The 15,577-nt window shown below is 64.3% G+C and overlaps 1 protein-coding gene across 4 annotated transcripts; it reads left to right on the top strand.

The window, feature by feature from the left end:
* Positions 1–294: 294 nt before the first annotated feature.
* ZBTB7B (zinc finger and BTB domain containing 7B) lies at positions 295–15,577 on the top strand. 4 transcript variants are annotated; one of them, XM_025431026.3, is made up of 4 exons: positions 295–377; positions 534–633; positions 11,843–13,011; positions 13,418–15,577. In XM_025431026.3, the coding sequence occupies exons 1-4, from the start codon at positions 334–336 to the stop codon at positions 13,881–13,883; spliced, it is 1,779 nt and encodes a 592-aa protein (XP_025286811.1). In that variant the 5' UTR covers positions 295–333; the 3' UTR covers positions 13,884–15,577. The 4 variants fall into 4 exon arrangements, with proteins under 4 accessions (XP_025286811.1, XP_025286813.1, XP_048968550.1 ...); XM_025431028.3 differs by having other exon boundaries at positions 308–360; XM_049112593.1 differs by lacking the exons at positions 295–377; positions 534–633 and adding an exon at positions 1,517–1,643.

Raw genomic sequence — 15,577 nt, 5'->3', positions numbered from 1 at the left:
GCTAGAGGAGAAAGAGGGAGAGGGAGGGGGAGAGGGACCGCGGCAGGTGGAGGGAGAAAGAGAGCGCAGGAGAGAAGGAGGGAAAACGAGGAGGGTGGCCAAGGCTGGGAGAGCAGAGTAGAAGCTCAGTGGAAGGGAGCGCCAGGGGAGGGAGGGACCCATCTGCGCCCCGCAGGGACTGGCTGGACCGAGGGGTTGAAGTTTATATCCTTATTGGGCGGAGGGAGGGGGACCTGGGGGGCGGGTGAAAAACCAGGAAGTGACAGAGGGTGTTGCTAAGGGTTGGGGGGGGAGTTTGGGGGGTGGCAGGGGGCGGGGGGAGGGAGGGGAGGGATGGGGGGAAAGCCAGCGGGAGGACAGGTGAGACAGCAGGACAGGTGAGGCGGGCCCTAAGGGGGGGGCGGTGGGAGCCAGGTGAATGTACGGCTCTCGGCGGCCGAGGGGGGGGCGGGCGGCAGGAGGAGGCCGAGGGCTGCGGAGGAGGAGCCCCCCAGCAGAGAGCGGCGAGCGACTGACCGCGGCCTTCTGACTAGGACCGGAGCAGGGCCCCAAGCCCCCGGGCCGGCGGGGGACGCGCTTCTCTCCACACCCCGTGCTTCAGCGGCTCCGGCCAGCGGACCCGAAGGCGGAGAGGTGAGTGGACCCTACTTTTGTCCCCGGCTCGGGGTCCCCCGGACGCGAGACTACTGCAGTGTCCTTCGTCTGTCCTGTGAGTGGGACCCCCCCACGCGCGCACACACGCATGCAGACCCGACTCCCACCCCTCCTCTTCCCGGCGCCTTCCCCGCACCCCGCGTCTTTGGAGTCGATTTTAAGTGCGAGGAAAGGTGGGCGGAGGGGCCCCCAGAAACTTTCTCTGCACTTTTGGGACCAGACCGACCGGCGGCTCCGGGATGGAGAGAGGGTGAGGCGGCGCCGAGCGCTCCCCCGTCTCCTTTAGGACTTGCGGGGAGACCCCCGATCCGCCCGGGCTGAGGGAATGGAAACGCTGACGGACTCTAACTGGGACAAGGCGCCCTCCCCCGCGCCCCCTGGCGCGGTGGGCTGGACCTGGGCCAGGGGCGCGGGGGGCGGGGGGAGCGCAGGAGGCGCCGCGGCCCGGGGTGGGGGGGGAAGTTACCGGCTGGACTATTCGGTTTCCTGCGCCTCCGGAGCCGCGCTCCGTGTCCAGTAGTGGGGCTCGCCCTCGGTCCCGGTCCCTTCTCGCGGGCGCGGGTTCCGCCGCCACCCTCCCGGGGCCGGAGCAAGGGCGAGGGGCCGGGAGGACCTCTACACCACCACCCCCGCCCCCCCGCCGGCGCCCGCGCACCTGCCCCTCCAGAGTAGGGGTCGCTACTGTTTAGTCGTGGAAGCTACTGGGAGCGCCGCTGGCACAGGGCTGCCATTCAAAGGGGTGGGGGGGCTGCTTTCCATTCCCAGCCTTCGCTCTCTCCTCCCACCCCACCCCAAGTAAGAGAGCGACGTGTCCCGGCCAGAGCGGGGCGGGGGGGGGGGGCAGGAGTGGGGGGGCGGCGTGGGCAGCGGGTTGTGCCCGGACACGTGCCTGCCCAGGCGCCCCGGCCCTGCTGCTGTTTGGAGAGAGGGCGGGTCCCCTGCCCCCCGCCCCGCACAACCCCCACGTATCAAAGGGCGGCTGAGACGTGGTGAGACCTCGGGGCGCCCTGGGGGGGGCGGGGAGCCTGGGTCCGGAGCAGGGGAGGGGCAGAGGCGCGGGTGCTAGCTGACCCACAGGAAACGAGCGCTGCTGACCTAGTTTGGGACACCGGAAGTGGGTGCCGAGGAGAGGGGGAGACCAGCAGGCTGTCCTGGCTTCCGGGCCAGGTGGAGGGCGTTCTTGAACTGACCCCCGCCCCAACGCCTTGCAGACCCCTAGTTGCAGCTGAGAATGGGAGTGAGTCAGCGTAGCGACTCCCCCTTCCCCCAACTTATCCCTGGAGGAGGGAGGTAGCTCCTGGGTGGGGGGGGGGGGAGCCAGACCCAGCAGTGAGGGGTTAAACCAGGATGGGGACTCACTGTTCCCTGAGGGTGTCTGTGCTGTGGAGGGTGAGGCCTGGAGGATTATGGGGTTGCCTCCTGCTCCCCCGCCACACACCAACTGGTTTGGTCACCCCTGTACCTGCCTGGCACTGCTAGCAGAGCTGGCATGGGGTGGCCATTGGGTTGTGGGGGAGAGTGGGCGCCTGGAGGGCCATGCAAGGCCCAGGAGGGCCAAATTTGTGACTGCGCCTGGGCAGCACTCATTGCGCCTTGCCTGTGGTGACTGGGGAGAAGGGCAGGGGGCTCCCCCCGGAGTAGCTGATGAAACAAGAAGAAATCTCTGTCACTGCGTCCTGGCCCCGGCCCCCGGGACCCCAGCTCCCCCAGCGTGCTTCTGTTTAATGGTTGCTGCAGGCACGATGCAGCCTGCTGGCACCCCCAGGCACTATCCCCTCCCTTGGGTACCACACCCCCTAGCCTTAGCACAGGGGTCAGAAAGGGGTCACTGTCCTCCAGAGGGGCTCTGGGGAGGGAGGAAGGCAGTGCCCACCAGGCTCAGGTGTCAGGCCAGAGGTCTGCTCTCCCAGGGCACTCTCATCACCACACAGCTCTGGCTGATATGGACCCTAGTGCTGGGAGACAGGTGTTGACCTCTTCCCCCTTCCCCGTGGTGCCCCCTGGCACCCAGGGCCCCCAGCTCCTCCTTGGCCTCATGCCCGACCCCGGGAGGGCGCGGCGGGCAGCGGGGGCTGGGCTAACAATGCACCATCGGGCCCTTTGTGTGCTTGCACTTGGCACCCTGGGGGAGGGTGGGGGAGGGGGCCAGCGGGCATGGGGGGTGGAGCGCCTCTGGGGTGGGGACAGTGAAGGCTGGCTGGGGGAGAGCAGCAGAGAATGAAAGCAGGTGGGGAGGAAAGGGAAGTAGGTCAGATAGGGTGCTGGCCCCCCATTCCCAGCCAAGGCTGAGAGAACGAGCCCCTGATCCTATGGCCTCCCAGATGGCACTGTGCTGCCTGGGGCACTGCCTATGACTGGTCATCTGGGGTCAGAAGTCACTGCCCAGGGGACCACTCAAATGCAGTAAGTCTGGCTTGGTACTGCCCCCTTCTTGGTGGCCGAGAGACCCAGTTCTAGTCCAAGGCCAAGGCCCTAAGATGGGCAGTCAATGGGCTCCGGACAGAGCACTGCCCTCTGACAGGAGCCTCTGATTCTGCTTCGGGGCTTCCTGCCTCTGGCCTACTTGGTTCCGTGACCTTCTGAGAGTTGAGACTCTCCTGCCACCAAGCCTTGGGGCCTATGGCTGTTTTGGCCCAGGGCTGAAGAGGAGAATGGGGGTAGGAAGGTGGGGACAGGAGACGGATAGGACCCTGGCATGGGGTGTGCCCTCTCGAGCCTCTTCCCCCCTCCTTCTGCTGAGTAAACTCGTGAGTAAACTTGACGTTTTGCCCGGACAGTTTGAAGTTGCCTTGCTGCCCCCCCACCCCCAGTCCTGCCAACGCACAGGCGGCCAAGCGCCAAGGCGGGCCTGGGGGGCTGGGGGGAAGGGGTTAGAGCGACTGTCGTCCACTATCAAGGGCTTTGGAGGGGCGAGGAAGACCCCCACCCCCTCCAAGCACACCCAGTCATACTCAGGTCTTGGCAGGAGTCTCAGTTGGGGCCTGTAAGCATCTGTCTCAGAGCCTTGGGAAGCCTAGGGAAAGTTGCCTCAAAACACAGCCTCTGCCCACTTCTGACCTCCACACACCCCACCCCACCCCCCTCCAAGGAAAGGCACTCAGTGCTGTCTGGGCTGCCGAGTTGCCGCCTCTAATGTTCACAGGCTGCCTGGCCAAGGGAGAGCTACCTTTAACACATTCCACAAGGAGACCAAAGAGGGCTGCCCTCTTCACTGCACCCCTGCCCCTCTGTAGGGCTGGGCGGGAGGCTGGTGGCTGTGGCAATGTCACCCTGTCTTCGCTGAGGCCTCCAGATGCCATGGCCTTGGCCCTGAAGGTAGCACCCTCCTCTGTGGGCATAATTCCTTGACCTCACACCTGGGCCTAACCCCTGCCTACCTCCCTCCAGCACGTGGCCCACTAGGCCTGGCCTGACCTCTCCCTACCACCTCTTCCTCTGCCTGCTAGCGTCCCAGAACCAAGCCAGCAAGTACCTGTGCCAGATCCAGGGGCCGAAGGGGCCCCGGGACCCCAACAAACGCACTGATCTGCCACCAGTTGGCATCCCTAATTCCTCTTATGCCTTCCCAGTCCCTGCCAGGCTTCAGAGTACGGCTCTACCAGGCCTTTGCTTTCGACCTCATGTCTCTGGCTTCAGTTTCCTTCCTGTTTCCACCCCCCTACACCCCTCCCCACCCATATGCCCCTTTCAACAGACATCCTCTCCTCCTTCCTTCCTCCTTTCCTCCCCTTTGCCTGGGAGAAGGGGTCCTCTCCCCTTCCACCGCGGACCTCTTAGCTTTTTACCTCTTCTAAACGCAGTCGCCTTGGAGATTTCTGAACAAACTACTGCTCTGCCCTCCCCACCCCATCAGCAGGGCTCTAGGGAGAACACAGGACTTCTCTTGGGAACTACAACTCCCAGGGTACATGCAGAACAATTGTGGTGCATACTGGGAGTTGTAGTCCTCCTTGCTCTCTCAATAGGGTTAAGTCTGGAAACATTGCTGGATGGGATTGGATGAATTGGGACATGGGTACCTTCTGCATCTCACCCCAGCCCCCACCTTGTTCTCACCATCCTATGTCCACACGACACCAGGTACTCATGCCCACCCGCCTCCTTCTCCTCTGCTAGGACATGCTACCATTCTTACCTTAGAGCCCCACCCAAGAGATGCCCCCACCCTACCCTGCTGCCCCTGGCAGGAGTAAAATGGAGGGGCCCCATGAACCCCTTCCCTGCCCTCTAGGCTGGTTCCCTGCCTTTATGGCGATCAAAGGGCAGAGAGCAGCCCCACCCCAGGCCCTCACAGGCTGCAGGCACCAGGGCTTTCAGGAATCATGGGGACTTTGGTGCCCAAGCAAATGCTGAGGCAGAGGGAATGCTAGGAGGCTGGCACCCACCTTGGGGAATGGAGCTTTCAGTAAGTGATTGCTGGGCTGGCCATCGTCTTCTGGGCTCTCTGTATAGGCCCTGACTTGTGTGCAGCCTCCTGAGGAGATGGCTCAGAACAGTGTCTTGGGCCTTCTCTGTAGGACCTGGGGGACTGGACCCGCCTGACTGGCACCATGACACAGGGGTAACCCTCCCCCACCCCAGGCCGACAGTTGGCATGGGGCGCTGGGAGCAGGAGGGTAGGAGGGAGAGGAGGGCAGGACTGCCAGCATCCTGGTGGGTAGGTGCCAACCGGGCCGGGAGCTGGTGAGGGGCAGCAGGCCAGCGGCGTAGAGCCAGCAGCTGTTGGGGGGAAAGGGGAGGAGATGTTTTAGGGGGCATTTCAGTGGTCCTCCTCAACCCAGGAGGACTTGGACTGGCCTCGTGTCTAGGGCACATTGGGCACCTCTCATTCCAGGAATAAGAGACCCTAGGAGGTGTTTCAGTGGAACTTCATGGCCCACCCATCTCTGGGCTCAGAGCCCTCCTGAGTTGCCCCTCAGGCCCAGGCGGGTCCCACCCAACCGGCCAGGGTGGCAGCAGCTTGCGCAAGGGGTGGGGCCAGGCTTCCCAGCAAATGCCCCCTCCTGGCTCCTTCCTCTTTCCGTGCCCACAGCTCCCCCCCATCTGTCCACCCCCCTCGGGCCAGCTCCATCCCCTTGATCCCCCTGGCCATTGGGGGCTGGCACAAGGGCTGCCCCCTGGCCTGGTTGGCAGGGGCTGGCGCCCGGGCAAGGAACTGTGGTATGTGAGTGGGTTTGGGGTGAGGCATGGGGAGGGCGGGGTGCTGCCTTGCCCAGCCCCTGAGGGCCCCAGCCCAGTACAGGGTGGGGAGGATTTGGTCAGCTCCCAGGGGTCTCGGGGGCCCACAGGAGCCTGAAGGGCCTCCCTGTGGCCCCCTGTAGTGCCGTGTGCTCCTGGGGGCCGGGGCCTGGGCACCTGTCACCCCTGGCACTGACTGTCCAAGGGCTCCCCTCCTCCCTCTTCTGGCCATGGCCACCTCCTGTCCCCTCCCCTCCCTTCTTCCTTCTCCTGGTCCCACCTCCAGCAGCCTCTCCCGTAGCTCCTCCTCACCTCTGTCCTCCTGGACTGTCCCAGCTCCTACCTTGCCTACGCTCACCTTTTTCCCCTTTCAGGACTGAGTGAGGACGAGCGGGGGTGGGTACAGCTAGGGCTTCGGGCACCACAGGCAAAACTTTAGGCCTTCTCCCACGCTGCCAGCCCTCTGGTAACCCCTCCCTCCCAGCTTGGGGGAGGGGGACAGCACCCAGAGGGTTAAGGCTGAAGGGGGGAGGGGCTGGGCCAGGTCGTGGGCGGCCCCTTTGAAGGAGGGAGCTGGAGCGGGGAACAGCCACCCCACCTCCCCCCCCCCAGCCCGCCCTCCCCCACCCTCCCAACCTGCTCCCCCCAGGGGCCAAGAGGAGTTGCCGGCAAGGCCCCTCCGCGTTCAGGTGAGTAGGCCCTGCTCTGCCTTGGGAGAACAGGCCTCAGGGGAGGCTTGGAGGCCTAGCATTGGCCAAGGGTCAGAGAGGGACTGCAAAACAAGCCGGGAAGAGGGTGTCCAAGCTTCCCCCCGGGGAAGGTTTAGGGAGCTGAGGGTCCGGAGAGCTGGAGTGTGTGGAAGCTTCAGGACTCAGGGGACCCAGAGGGCAGGGGAGCAGAAGGAGCTGACAGGAGCTGAGGGATTGCTGGGCCAGGACAGGAGGCTGGACAGGCTGGCAGGGAGCCGGGCTCTGGGGATCGGGCTGGGGTGTCCTCTGGGGCTGGGGGGCTCAGGTTTCTGTCCGCGGCTTGGCGGGTGTGGGGTTACCAGCCAGCTCGGTTACCCAGCCTGAGACGCTAGGCTGGGGGGAGGGGGTGGGCACCGGGCAGACCCTGGCACCTTGTGCCGGCTCTTCTGGCCTACGGGAAGCCGGCACTGCCCAGGCAGATCCCGCTGGGAGCCCTAATGTCCAGGGTCTGTCCAGGTGCGTTGTCGCCTGGCCCAGGGTGGGTGCCCTCTGGGGAAAGCCCAGCAGCTCCAGGGCTGGAAATTCTGACAGGCAGAGAGGCCTGGGTTGTCCCCCCACCCCACCCCACATCCGCTCTCTCCGCACTGCCCCCACCCCCGCCACCCATCCTCCCCAGCTGGCCCCCAAATTTTGATCCTGTGCTTCTTCCAGAAGGGTGGCCTGGGTGTGCTGAATGTGGCCATCCCATGGCAAGACCAGGGCTTGAAAGGCAGGCCTGGCTCCTTGATCTGATTCCTTGGGCCTCTCTGCCTGCCTGCCTGCCCACCCGCCTGGGGAGAAGGGAAGGGATGCTCGGAGCAGGGTGGAATGGAGAAAGCGGGAGAGGCTGGAGTCTAGACCTGAAGAAAAAGAAAGGAGAGGGCGAGGTGGCTCCTGGGGGCCATGAGCCACAGACTCCTAGAGCGGAGGCCAGAGGCTGGAGGCTGGCCGAGGCTGAAGGAAGGGAAGCATATGATGTCTGGCGGAGAGGGGACAGGGATAGGAGGTCAAGGAATGGGGGGACTGTGGGCAAGAGTCCCCAAGGGGTAAGGCTGGGGAAGGAAAGTGGCCCATGCCCTCCTCTACTACCTCCCCCCACCCCAGTGTGGCCCACTGGCCACTTGAGGGCGGGTGTCAGGGAGAGGAAACATGCAGGGGCACTGAGATCTCCTTCATCTTGGGGAGCACTGGAGAGCACTGAGGAGCACCAGGAATTGGGGATTTTCAGGGAGGAGAGGCTTAACCCCCACAGCACCGGGAAGCAGCCAACTCCCCTGGCCTCCTTCCCCCTTCGTGGCTTGCGGTCTCCCTTCCCCGCCTGGCCCCCAGGAAGTGTGAGTGCTGGGGGTGGTGAGGTTAGGAGGGGGAAGCGGTGTGTGGGGGATGGGTAGGCCACGCACTGGCCCAGAGGGGCTGGGGTGCCGGGAGGGGCTGGGGTGCAGATAGAGGGTGTGTCCAGGCCCTACATCTTTGGCCAGGGGGCTTCGCCTTCCATGCCCGCCTTCCATGCCCACCCATGTAGTCCTCCAGGGGACTCCGTCAGCCCCTCGTCCGGCCTTCCCAACTGGGTAGTCCAGATGGCCCCAGCCCCTGGGCTCCAGGGGCCCTGGGAAGGGTAGGAGAAGCTGAGGAGCTAGGATTCCTGGGTCCCTGAGGACTTTGGACCGGCTGCCCTACTTCCCCACCCCCTGGTCCAGCCACAGGCCAAAACCCTGGCTGCGTGCAAACTTAGCTCCAAAAAAACAGGAAGAGAACCTGAGGCTGGAGTTGGGGTGGGGGTGGGGGGCAGAAAGGAGAAAGAAGTAAGAGGGAGGGGTAGCTAGCCAAGGTGGGGGGTGGGCACCAGGCCATGCCCCGGGCCTCCATCACCCTGGAGGAGGATGTCACAGCCAGACCTCACCCTCCCTCCAGAGAGCTGCTGCACCTGGAGAAGGAGAAGCCCTTGGTGGATTGGGGGGGGGTCTGTGTGCCTGCATCTCAGCCCCATATCTATTTTCTCTGCCGCTAATCCTGGTTCCGCCCGCTGCCCCCCACACTAAGCCTCACTCCCCTAATCCCCAGGGTGTGGGGAAGGGGGGCCAGCCTCACTCATCTGCCCCTTGGGGGCTGTGTCCCTGCTCTCCAGCTGCTTGAAGCCTCTGCACCTGGGGTGCTGGTGCCCCCAGCCCTCACTGGACACTGCCTGAGGTCAGCCCCTGGAAAGAGCTCCAGACCCTTCCTTTCCAAGTCAGGCCCAGTGCGCTTCACAGTGCTGGACACACCCTGGCAGGTGCCCTAGGGCACTGAGGTACACCATAGGAGTTCCCACCTTGGCCCCCCTCCTACCTTTCTCACCCCTAAGTCTTCCCCCCACCAAAGATGGGGCAGGCTTGACTCAGGGCCCAGTTTCAAGAGAGCTGCCCACCTGCTTGGCCGGTCTAGCAGGCCTGACAGTGAGGGGAGCCTGGGGGGGTGGCAGGAAAGGGGGAGCGATGGGGCGGGGCCCCCAGTTCTTCCCCCTACCAGGCAAACAGACCAAACAGACCTTGCCTGGTTCCCTGGCACAAGCTGCCCCCCCAACCACCACACACACCCATGCCCACAAGGCCTTAGCAAGAGGGGGCATGCCAGGCTGGGTGGGGATGGGCCGCCCTCATGGGGCGTCAGGGAGCTGGGCACTCTGGGATGCAGATGTGGGAAGGGTGCCCAAAGTGGGGTGGGCATCCTGGCACTGGTGCCCCACCCCACCCCCAGATGATGGGACCAGGAGGAGTGCCCCCTTGGCCTGGTTGGCACCAGCATCATTTCCAGACAGCACCTAAGTTGGCATGGGCGCCGGAGCCCTGGGTAAGAGTTGGGGGAGTTTCCCAGAAGCTAGAGAACCTCACAAACACCTCTCCTTCCTACGTGTGTCCTGTGCTTCTCCCCTCCTTCCTTGCTACCTCGTGGCCATGGGCACTGGAGTTGGGCCTAAGGGGTTAAACACCCACCCTTGCCCAAGCCCTGTGTGAGTTGCGTGGTGAACCAGCCTGAGCCTGTGACCTGACAGCCAGGTCAGCCAATCAGCACCCTGCCACACCAAGTTGCCGCGGAGACCAGCCCTGGGGTGGGAGAAAGGAGGCGGGCTTAGCAGCAGGAATGGGTGGGGAGGGAAGGAGGGAGAGGGATGGGGCAAGCCACGTGCCTGTGGGTGCCCAGCTCCAGGCCAATGGACAGTGAGGACGGCCCCACCCATCCCCTTAGGGAGGGCCAGGACCTGCCTTGGCCCAGGAGGGTGCCCACTGCTGCTGCCCACCCGGTTTTTGTTTGCTCCCAAGACCTGGGCCTTTGGCCACTTGTTCTGTTTGTAAAGTGCGGGCAGGAGAGCCAAAGGGAACTGGGATCATTCCTGGGAGAGAAGCGATATGGGGACTGCAGGTGGGAGCAAGCGGTGGTGCTGGGAGCACCTGGGGGCACCTGTCAGGAAAAGGGAGACATGTGGGTGCTGCTCCCTAGTCCCCTCCCCCCACACACCCAGCAGGAGCCCCCATGTCCCACTGAAGGTGACTGGCTTGGAGGCAGGCAGAGACAATGCCATTCTTGTACTTCAAAGACGAAAGCTGTGGCCCTTGACTCCTCCAGCTCCCTGAAAAAAACCTTTTCCCCTCAGGGCTGAGCAGTTTTGGGGAGTGTCAAAGACACTGACCAGGGTCAGTGGGACTCTCCCTAAGGACCCATGTAGATCAGCCTTTAATATTACAGAGGAGGAAGGTGGCCTCCTGGGGTAAGGAAGTGACTTATCCAAGGTCGCTTAGCCAGTAGTAAGCTGACTCTGGGGTGATTTGAGGGAGGGAGACCCAGCTGTCCCAAAGCAGGTTCCCAGTAGAGGCCATCTGCGCTGCTGTGGAATCTGCCCCTGGGCGAGGCCTTGTCTCTCCCTCCCAAGGCCAGAATGTTTATTGGGCCCCTACTGCATGTCAGCCCTTGTGCCCCACATGCTCTCATTCACCGTCACCACAGCCGTGGGATTATCCCGTGCTGTAGACCAGGTGCTGTAGACCGGGAACGAGGCTCAGAGATGAGATGGTATGTTTGAAGTCACAGGGAGTGCGGGCTCAAAGTTGAGCCTGGCTGGCTCCAGAGCCCAGCTCTTGCCCACCCTGCTCTGTCTCCACTGGCTCCAGACCCACCCACACAATGTTAGGGCTGAGGGGCTAAGCTCTTGGGACTTCCACTTCCATCCAACGCCTTGTACAGCTGAGGAGACCCTTGCACAGACAGAAGGGACTGGCTCAAGGTCATTCAGCAAGATAGCAGCAGACCTGGGACTCAAGCAGACCTCCTCACTCTACCAGCCTAGGGGGTGCTGTTTGGAGGGGCCAGTGAGTGCAAGGGGGGGTGCTCTCCCCACTAGCCAAGAATGGGGAGGGAGAGCTGGTGGTGGTAACTGTAGTGGGGAGGGCTGGAACTGGAGCTGGGCCTATTGGCAGTGGGGGATGGGGCGGGGATGATGCTTATCTGTGCGGGGCAGGAAGCACCCGAGCCAGCCAGCGACACCCCAGCAAAGGGTGGCTGCTCCTTGGCCCCCTGGGGGAGGGGAGGATGTGGGGGGGAGAGATGCTGGGAGCTGTGTTTCCCTTTTGGCCTGGGGGGGGGGTGGAATCTAAAAGGGGAGATGAACTTTTAGTAGGTGGGGGAGGGGAGAAGGAGGAGGGTGAAGGTGAAGCGCTGGGAAGCTGCCTGGTGAGTCTGCATAGCCTCTTACAGAGCACCAGACCCTACAGTGAAAGTACCTGGCCCATGCCTGGAGCAGACCTAGGTCCAGTGTGAATCCCAGCTCGTCCTTGGCCTCTCTGGCTGTGGGGAGGCTCCAGCATGGACTGTCACCCTACTCACAGACAATTGAGCCCCGAGGCCTTCAGCCACCTCAGGAAGCCTGGGTCAGGACCCTGGTACCCACCTCCCTGCCCAATGCTCCCTCCAAAGGCATGGGGAGTGGGTCTCTAGCAAAGGCTCAGCTCCCTGGGGGCCTTCCCAGCGCAGAGGCAGGCAGGACCACAGTGGGAAACAGCCTCTGGGCCCGGGACCCAGAGACCAGGGTCTGGGGTCTAGGTTTGAGCACTGTTCAGCACTTAACTTTCCTCTGTCTGCACCTCTGTCTGTGGAATGGATGTTAACCAGTCTCTCGGAGGGTTGTGGAAGGTAACCTGGCTGCAAAGCACGTAGAAGACTGTCAGTAAGCGTAGAAGACTGTCAGTAAGCGTTGGCCAACACCAGGGCTCCTTCCTGGGAGCTCTTAATCTCTTCCCCCCTCCACCCTGCAGGAAAAGATGGGGAGCCCCGAGGACGACCTAATCGGGATCCCGTTCCCAGACCACAGCAGTGAGCTCCTGAGCTGCCTCAATGAACAGCGCCAGCTGGGCCACCTCTGCGACCTCACCATCCGGACGCAGGGCCTTGAATACCGCACCCACCGTGCTGTGCTGGCCGCCTGCAGCCACTACTTCAAGAAGCTCTTCACTGAGGGCGGTGGCGGAGCCCTCATGGGGGCTGGGGGCGGCGGTACAGCCGCTGGGGGAGCAGGCACTGGCGTGTGCGAGCTGGACTTTGTGGGGCCGGAGGCGCTGGGTGCCCTGCTCGAGTTTGCCTACACGGCCACGCTGACCACCAGCAGCGCCAACATGCCCGCGGTGCTGCAGGCCGCACGGCTGCTGGAGATCCCGTGTGTGATCGCAGCCTGCATGGAGATCCTGCAGGGCAGTGGGCTAGAAGCTCCCAGCCCTGATGAGGACGACTGCGAGCGAGCCCGCCAGTACCTGGAGGCCTTCGCCACGGCCACAGCCTCAGCCTCTGGGGTGCCCAACGGTGAAGACAGCCCACCGCAGGTCCCCCTCCCGCCCCCGCCCCCGCCCCTGCCCCGGCCAGTGGCCCGCCGCAGCCGCAAGCCCCGGAAAGCTTTCCTGCAGACCAAGGGGGCCCGGGCAAACCACTTAGTGCCCGAAGCCCCCACCGTGCCCGCCCCCCACCCCCTGACCTACGAGGAGGACGAGGTGGCCGGCAGAGTGGGCAGCAACACGGGCAGCGGGCTGGGGGAGAGCTACAGCCCCCCAGCAGGGACTGCTTCCCCCCCGGAGGGGCCCCTGACTTACGAGGCCTATGAGGGTGAGGAAGAAGAAGAGGAGCTGGTGTACCCTTCTGCCTATGGGATGGCACAGGGAGGTGGGCCCCCGCTGTCCCCCGAGGAGCTGGGCTCAGATGAGGATGCCATCGATCCTGACCTAATGGCCTACCTAAGCTCACTGCACCAGGACGCCCTGGCACCGGGCCTAGACGGCCAGGACAAGCTGGTGCGCAAACGCCGCTCCCAGATGCCCCAGGAGTGTCCAGTCTGCCACAAGATCATCCATGGGGCAGGGAAGCTGCCACGCCACATGAGGACCCACACGGGGGAGAAGCCCTTCGCCTGTGAAGTGTGCGGTGTCCGCTTCACCCGGTGAGCACCAGGGGAGAAGGGGCCAAGAGGGGACCAGGTTGGTCGGGAGGGAGAGAGGACTTATGAGACCCGAGCTGGGGAAGCAGGTGGTCTTGGAAGGCCTGGGGTGCCCAGGGGTCACCAGAGTGACCAGAGACACCAAAATTGGGAGTCTGGGAGAAAGAGGCAAGGGAGGTGGGTTTGGCGCACGAAAACTTCAGTATTGGAGGCAGAGGAGAGGGTGGCCCTGCCAACGGAGGCTGGGGAAGTCAACCAGGGCATCCTGCAGTAAGAGGTGAACAAATGGGCAGGGGTGGGGGAGCAGCAGGAGTGGGACAAGACCTGGGAACCTGGCCAGTAAAGTGAGTGGGGTGGTCCCATCCTGACTTGCTCCCTTGCCCTTCCCCCTACCCCGGCCACCGGCCAGGAATGACAAGCTGAAGATCCACATGCGGAAGCACACGGGAGAGCGCCCCTACTCGTGCCCGCACTGCCCAGCCCGCTTCCTGCACAGCTATGACCTCAAGAACCACATGCACCTGCACACGGGGGACCGGCCCTATGAGTGCCACCTGTGCCACAAGGCTTTCGCCAAGGAGGACCACCTGCAGCGCCACCTCAAGGGCCAGAACTGCCTGGAGGTGCGCACCCGGAGGCGCCGCAAGGACGATGCGCCACCCCACTACCCGCCGCCCTCTGCCACCGCCCCCTCCCCTGCTGGCCTCGACCTCTCCAATGGCCACTTGGACACCTTCCGCCTCTCTCTGGCTCGATTCTGGGAGCAGTCAGCTCCGACTGGGCCCCCTGTCTCCACCCTGGGGCACCCTGATGAGGAGGAAGAGGAGGGGGCACCCAGTACGCCTCAGGCTGAAGGGGCCATGGAGTCCTCTTAAAGAGGGCAGAGCGGCCCGGCTGGAGCAGTGAGGCGCCCATGCCAAGCAGTGGGAGCATGCGGGACACACAGAGCTGTGGTCAGGGCGCTGGGCCTCCCTGGCCTCAGAAATCCACCCCTTCCCCCCAGAGCCCTCATTCCAGTTCCAAGCTGCGAAGGTTGTGGGGTCAGGCCCCCCAGATTGGGGTGATCTCCCGAGGAGTGATACGGGATAGTACCTATTTACAGCTCTATCGTCAAGGTGGGGTCCCTGTACCCGACTGCTCCTGGGGAGTAGAAGCAATAATGTATTTCTGACTTGTGGTGTCCCTCTTCGGCTATGCGGGTTTCTAGGGGTTGGGGGGTTCGGGACCAAAGCCTCACCCCGCCCCCACGCCCCCAGGGGTTTTGGCTGTGTCGGGGGTGAAGGGCCGCCCCTCCCTTCCCTTCCGAGACCCCTCCTTCCTGGTTTCTGTTCTCTTTTCCTGGCAGTGAATTATGCAAAGGGGACCGGTGAAGGAAGGGTAGGTGGGGGAAGGCGAGGGAGAAGCTGGAAAGCCTGGGGGACTGGGCCCGCAGGAAGGAGCCCTCCTCGCCCCCCCCACCTCACCCCTCCCCACCCCCCGCCGGGCTCCGAGCGCTGAGTCACGGGGTCCTGACGGAGAGGGGGCGGGGTGGCCTGAGCGGCTCGCCCGCCCCTGGGGGCAGCGGGAGGGGCCCGCTCCGCTCGGCTCCCCGCCCTGTCCCTGCCCTCCCCTCCCGCGTCCCCGGGCAGGGAATGTCTTGTTCCCGCCGCTCCCTCCCCGGGGCCAGAGGGCAGGGCGGGCCGGGTGGCTCCTGCCCTGCTCTCCTCCCGCCCAGGTGCGAGCCGCAGCCGCCGCCGGGCCGCCCCTGACTCACGCCGCCCCCGGGCTGGCGCGGCGCGGGCTGGGGGACGGGGTGAGGGGCGGAGGGGGCGGAGGGCGGGCGGACGGGCGCCCCCTGGCGGCCACTCGGGCGAGCGGCGGGCGCCCCTCTGGGAAGCGCGGCCCAGGCCCGGCCCCCCGCCGCCCCTTGGGTCCCGGAGAGGAATCCGCCCCCCTCCCTTAGGACTGAGTACACCCCGGTTCTGTACATAGCCTCTTCTGTCGGTCTTGTTGAAATCTAGTTTCAGATTTTTAACTACCCAATTCTGCTGGGGGTGGGGGTATCTGCCCCCCTCCCTCGCTGGGTGCTGCCGCCCCCCCCTCCCCCCCGCGTGGTGGCCTGGGCTCTGCCTTGCACTATCCCCCTCCCCGGCCTGGCGGCCCCTCCCCCTCCTTAGCAGGGGCAGGCTAAGGGGCCCGGTGCTCTCCCTTCCTCCCATGCACCCTCATGCCCATTTGCACAGCTGCCCAGGTGCCCCCAATAGTGAGGGGGGCGTCACAGGGAGGGGGTAGCGGGACCAGTCCCTGTATCTATTTAAAAAGTGATGATGTAATATATTGGGGTTGGGGGAGGTCCAGAGCCCTGGGCCTCATCTTAGCATTTCAGGGGCTGGGGGAGCCTGGGGCTGGGGAGACCAGGGGCCTAGCCCCACAGAGTGAGGACAATGTGACCTCCCCCTCTCCCCTTGCGGCTTCTCCACTCAGTGCCTTAGGGGGAGAGGCGATTCCCCCCTCTCCTCTTCCCTCCTCTCCTCTGCCCCCACCTTGGGTGTAAGCGACAGGAAGAAATAATAATAATTTAAGATTCACA

The sequence above is a fragment of the Canis lupus genome, chromosome 7 (genome assembly GCF_003254725.2).
Source record: "Canis lupus dingo isolate Sandy chromosome 7, ASM325472v2, whole genome shotgun sequence".
NCBI classification, from domain to species: domain Eukaryota; kingdom Metazoa; phylum Chordata; class Mammalia; order Carnivora; family Canidae; genus Canis; species Canis lupus.
Note: the sequence above shows the minus strand (reverse complement) of the source record. Positions and strands in the feature narration are given on the sequence as shown.

Excerpts from the sequence above, each read along its gene's own strand:
- ZBTB7B (XM_025431026.3), top strand. The coding sequence starts at position 334 with ATGGGGGGAAAGCCAGCGGGAGGACAGGTGAGACAGCAGGACAG. Across the intron at positions 378-533 it reads CAGGTGAGACAGCAGGACAG|GACCGGAGCAGGGCCCCAAG; the intron begins GTGAGGCGGGCC and ends CCTTCTGACTAG. Across the intron at positions 13,012-13,417 it reads TGCGGTGTCCGCTTCACCCG|GAATGACAAGCTGAAGATCC; the intron begins GTGAGCACCAGG and ends GCCACCGGCCAG.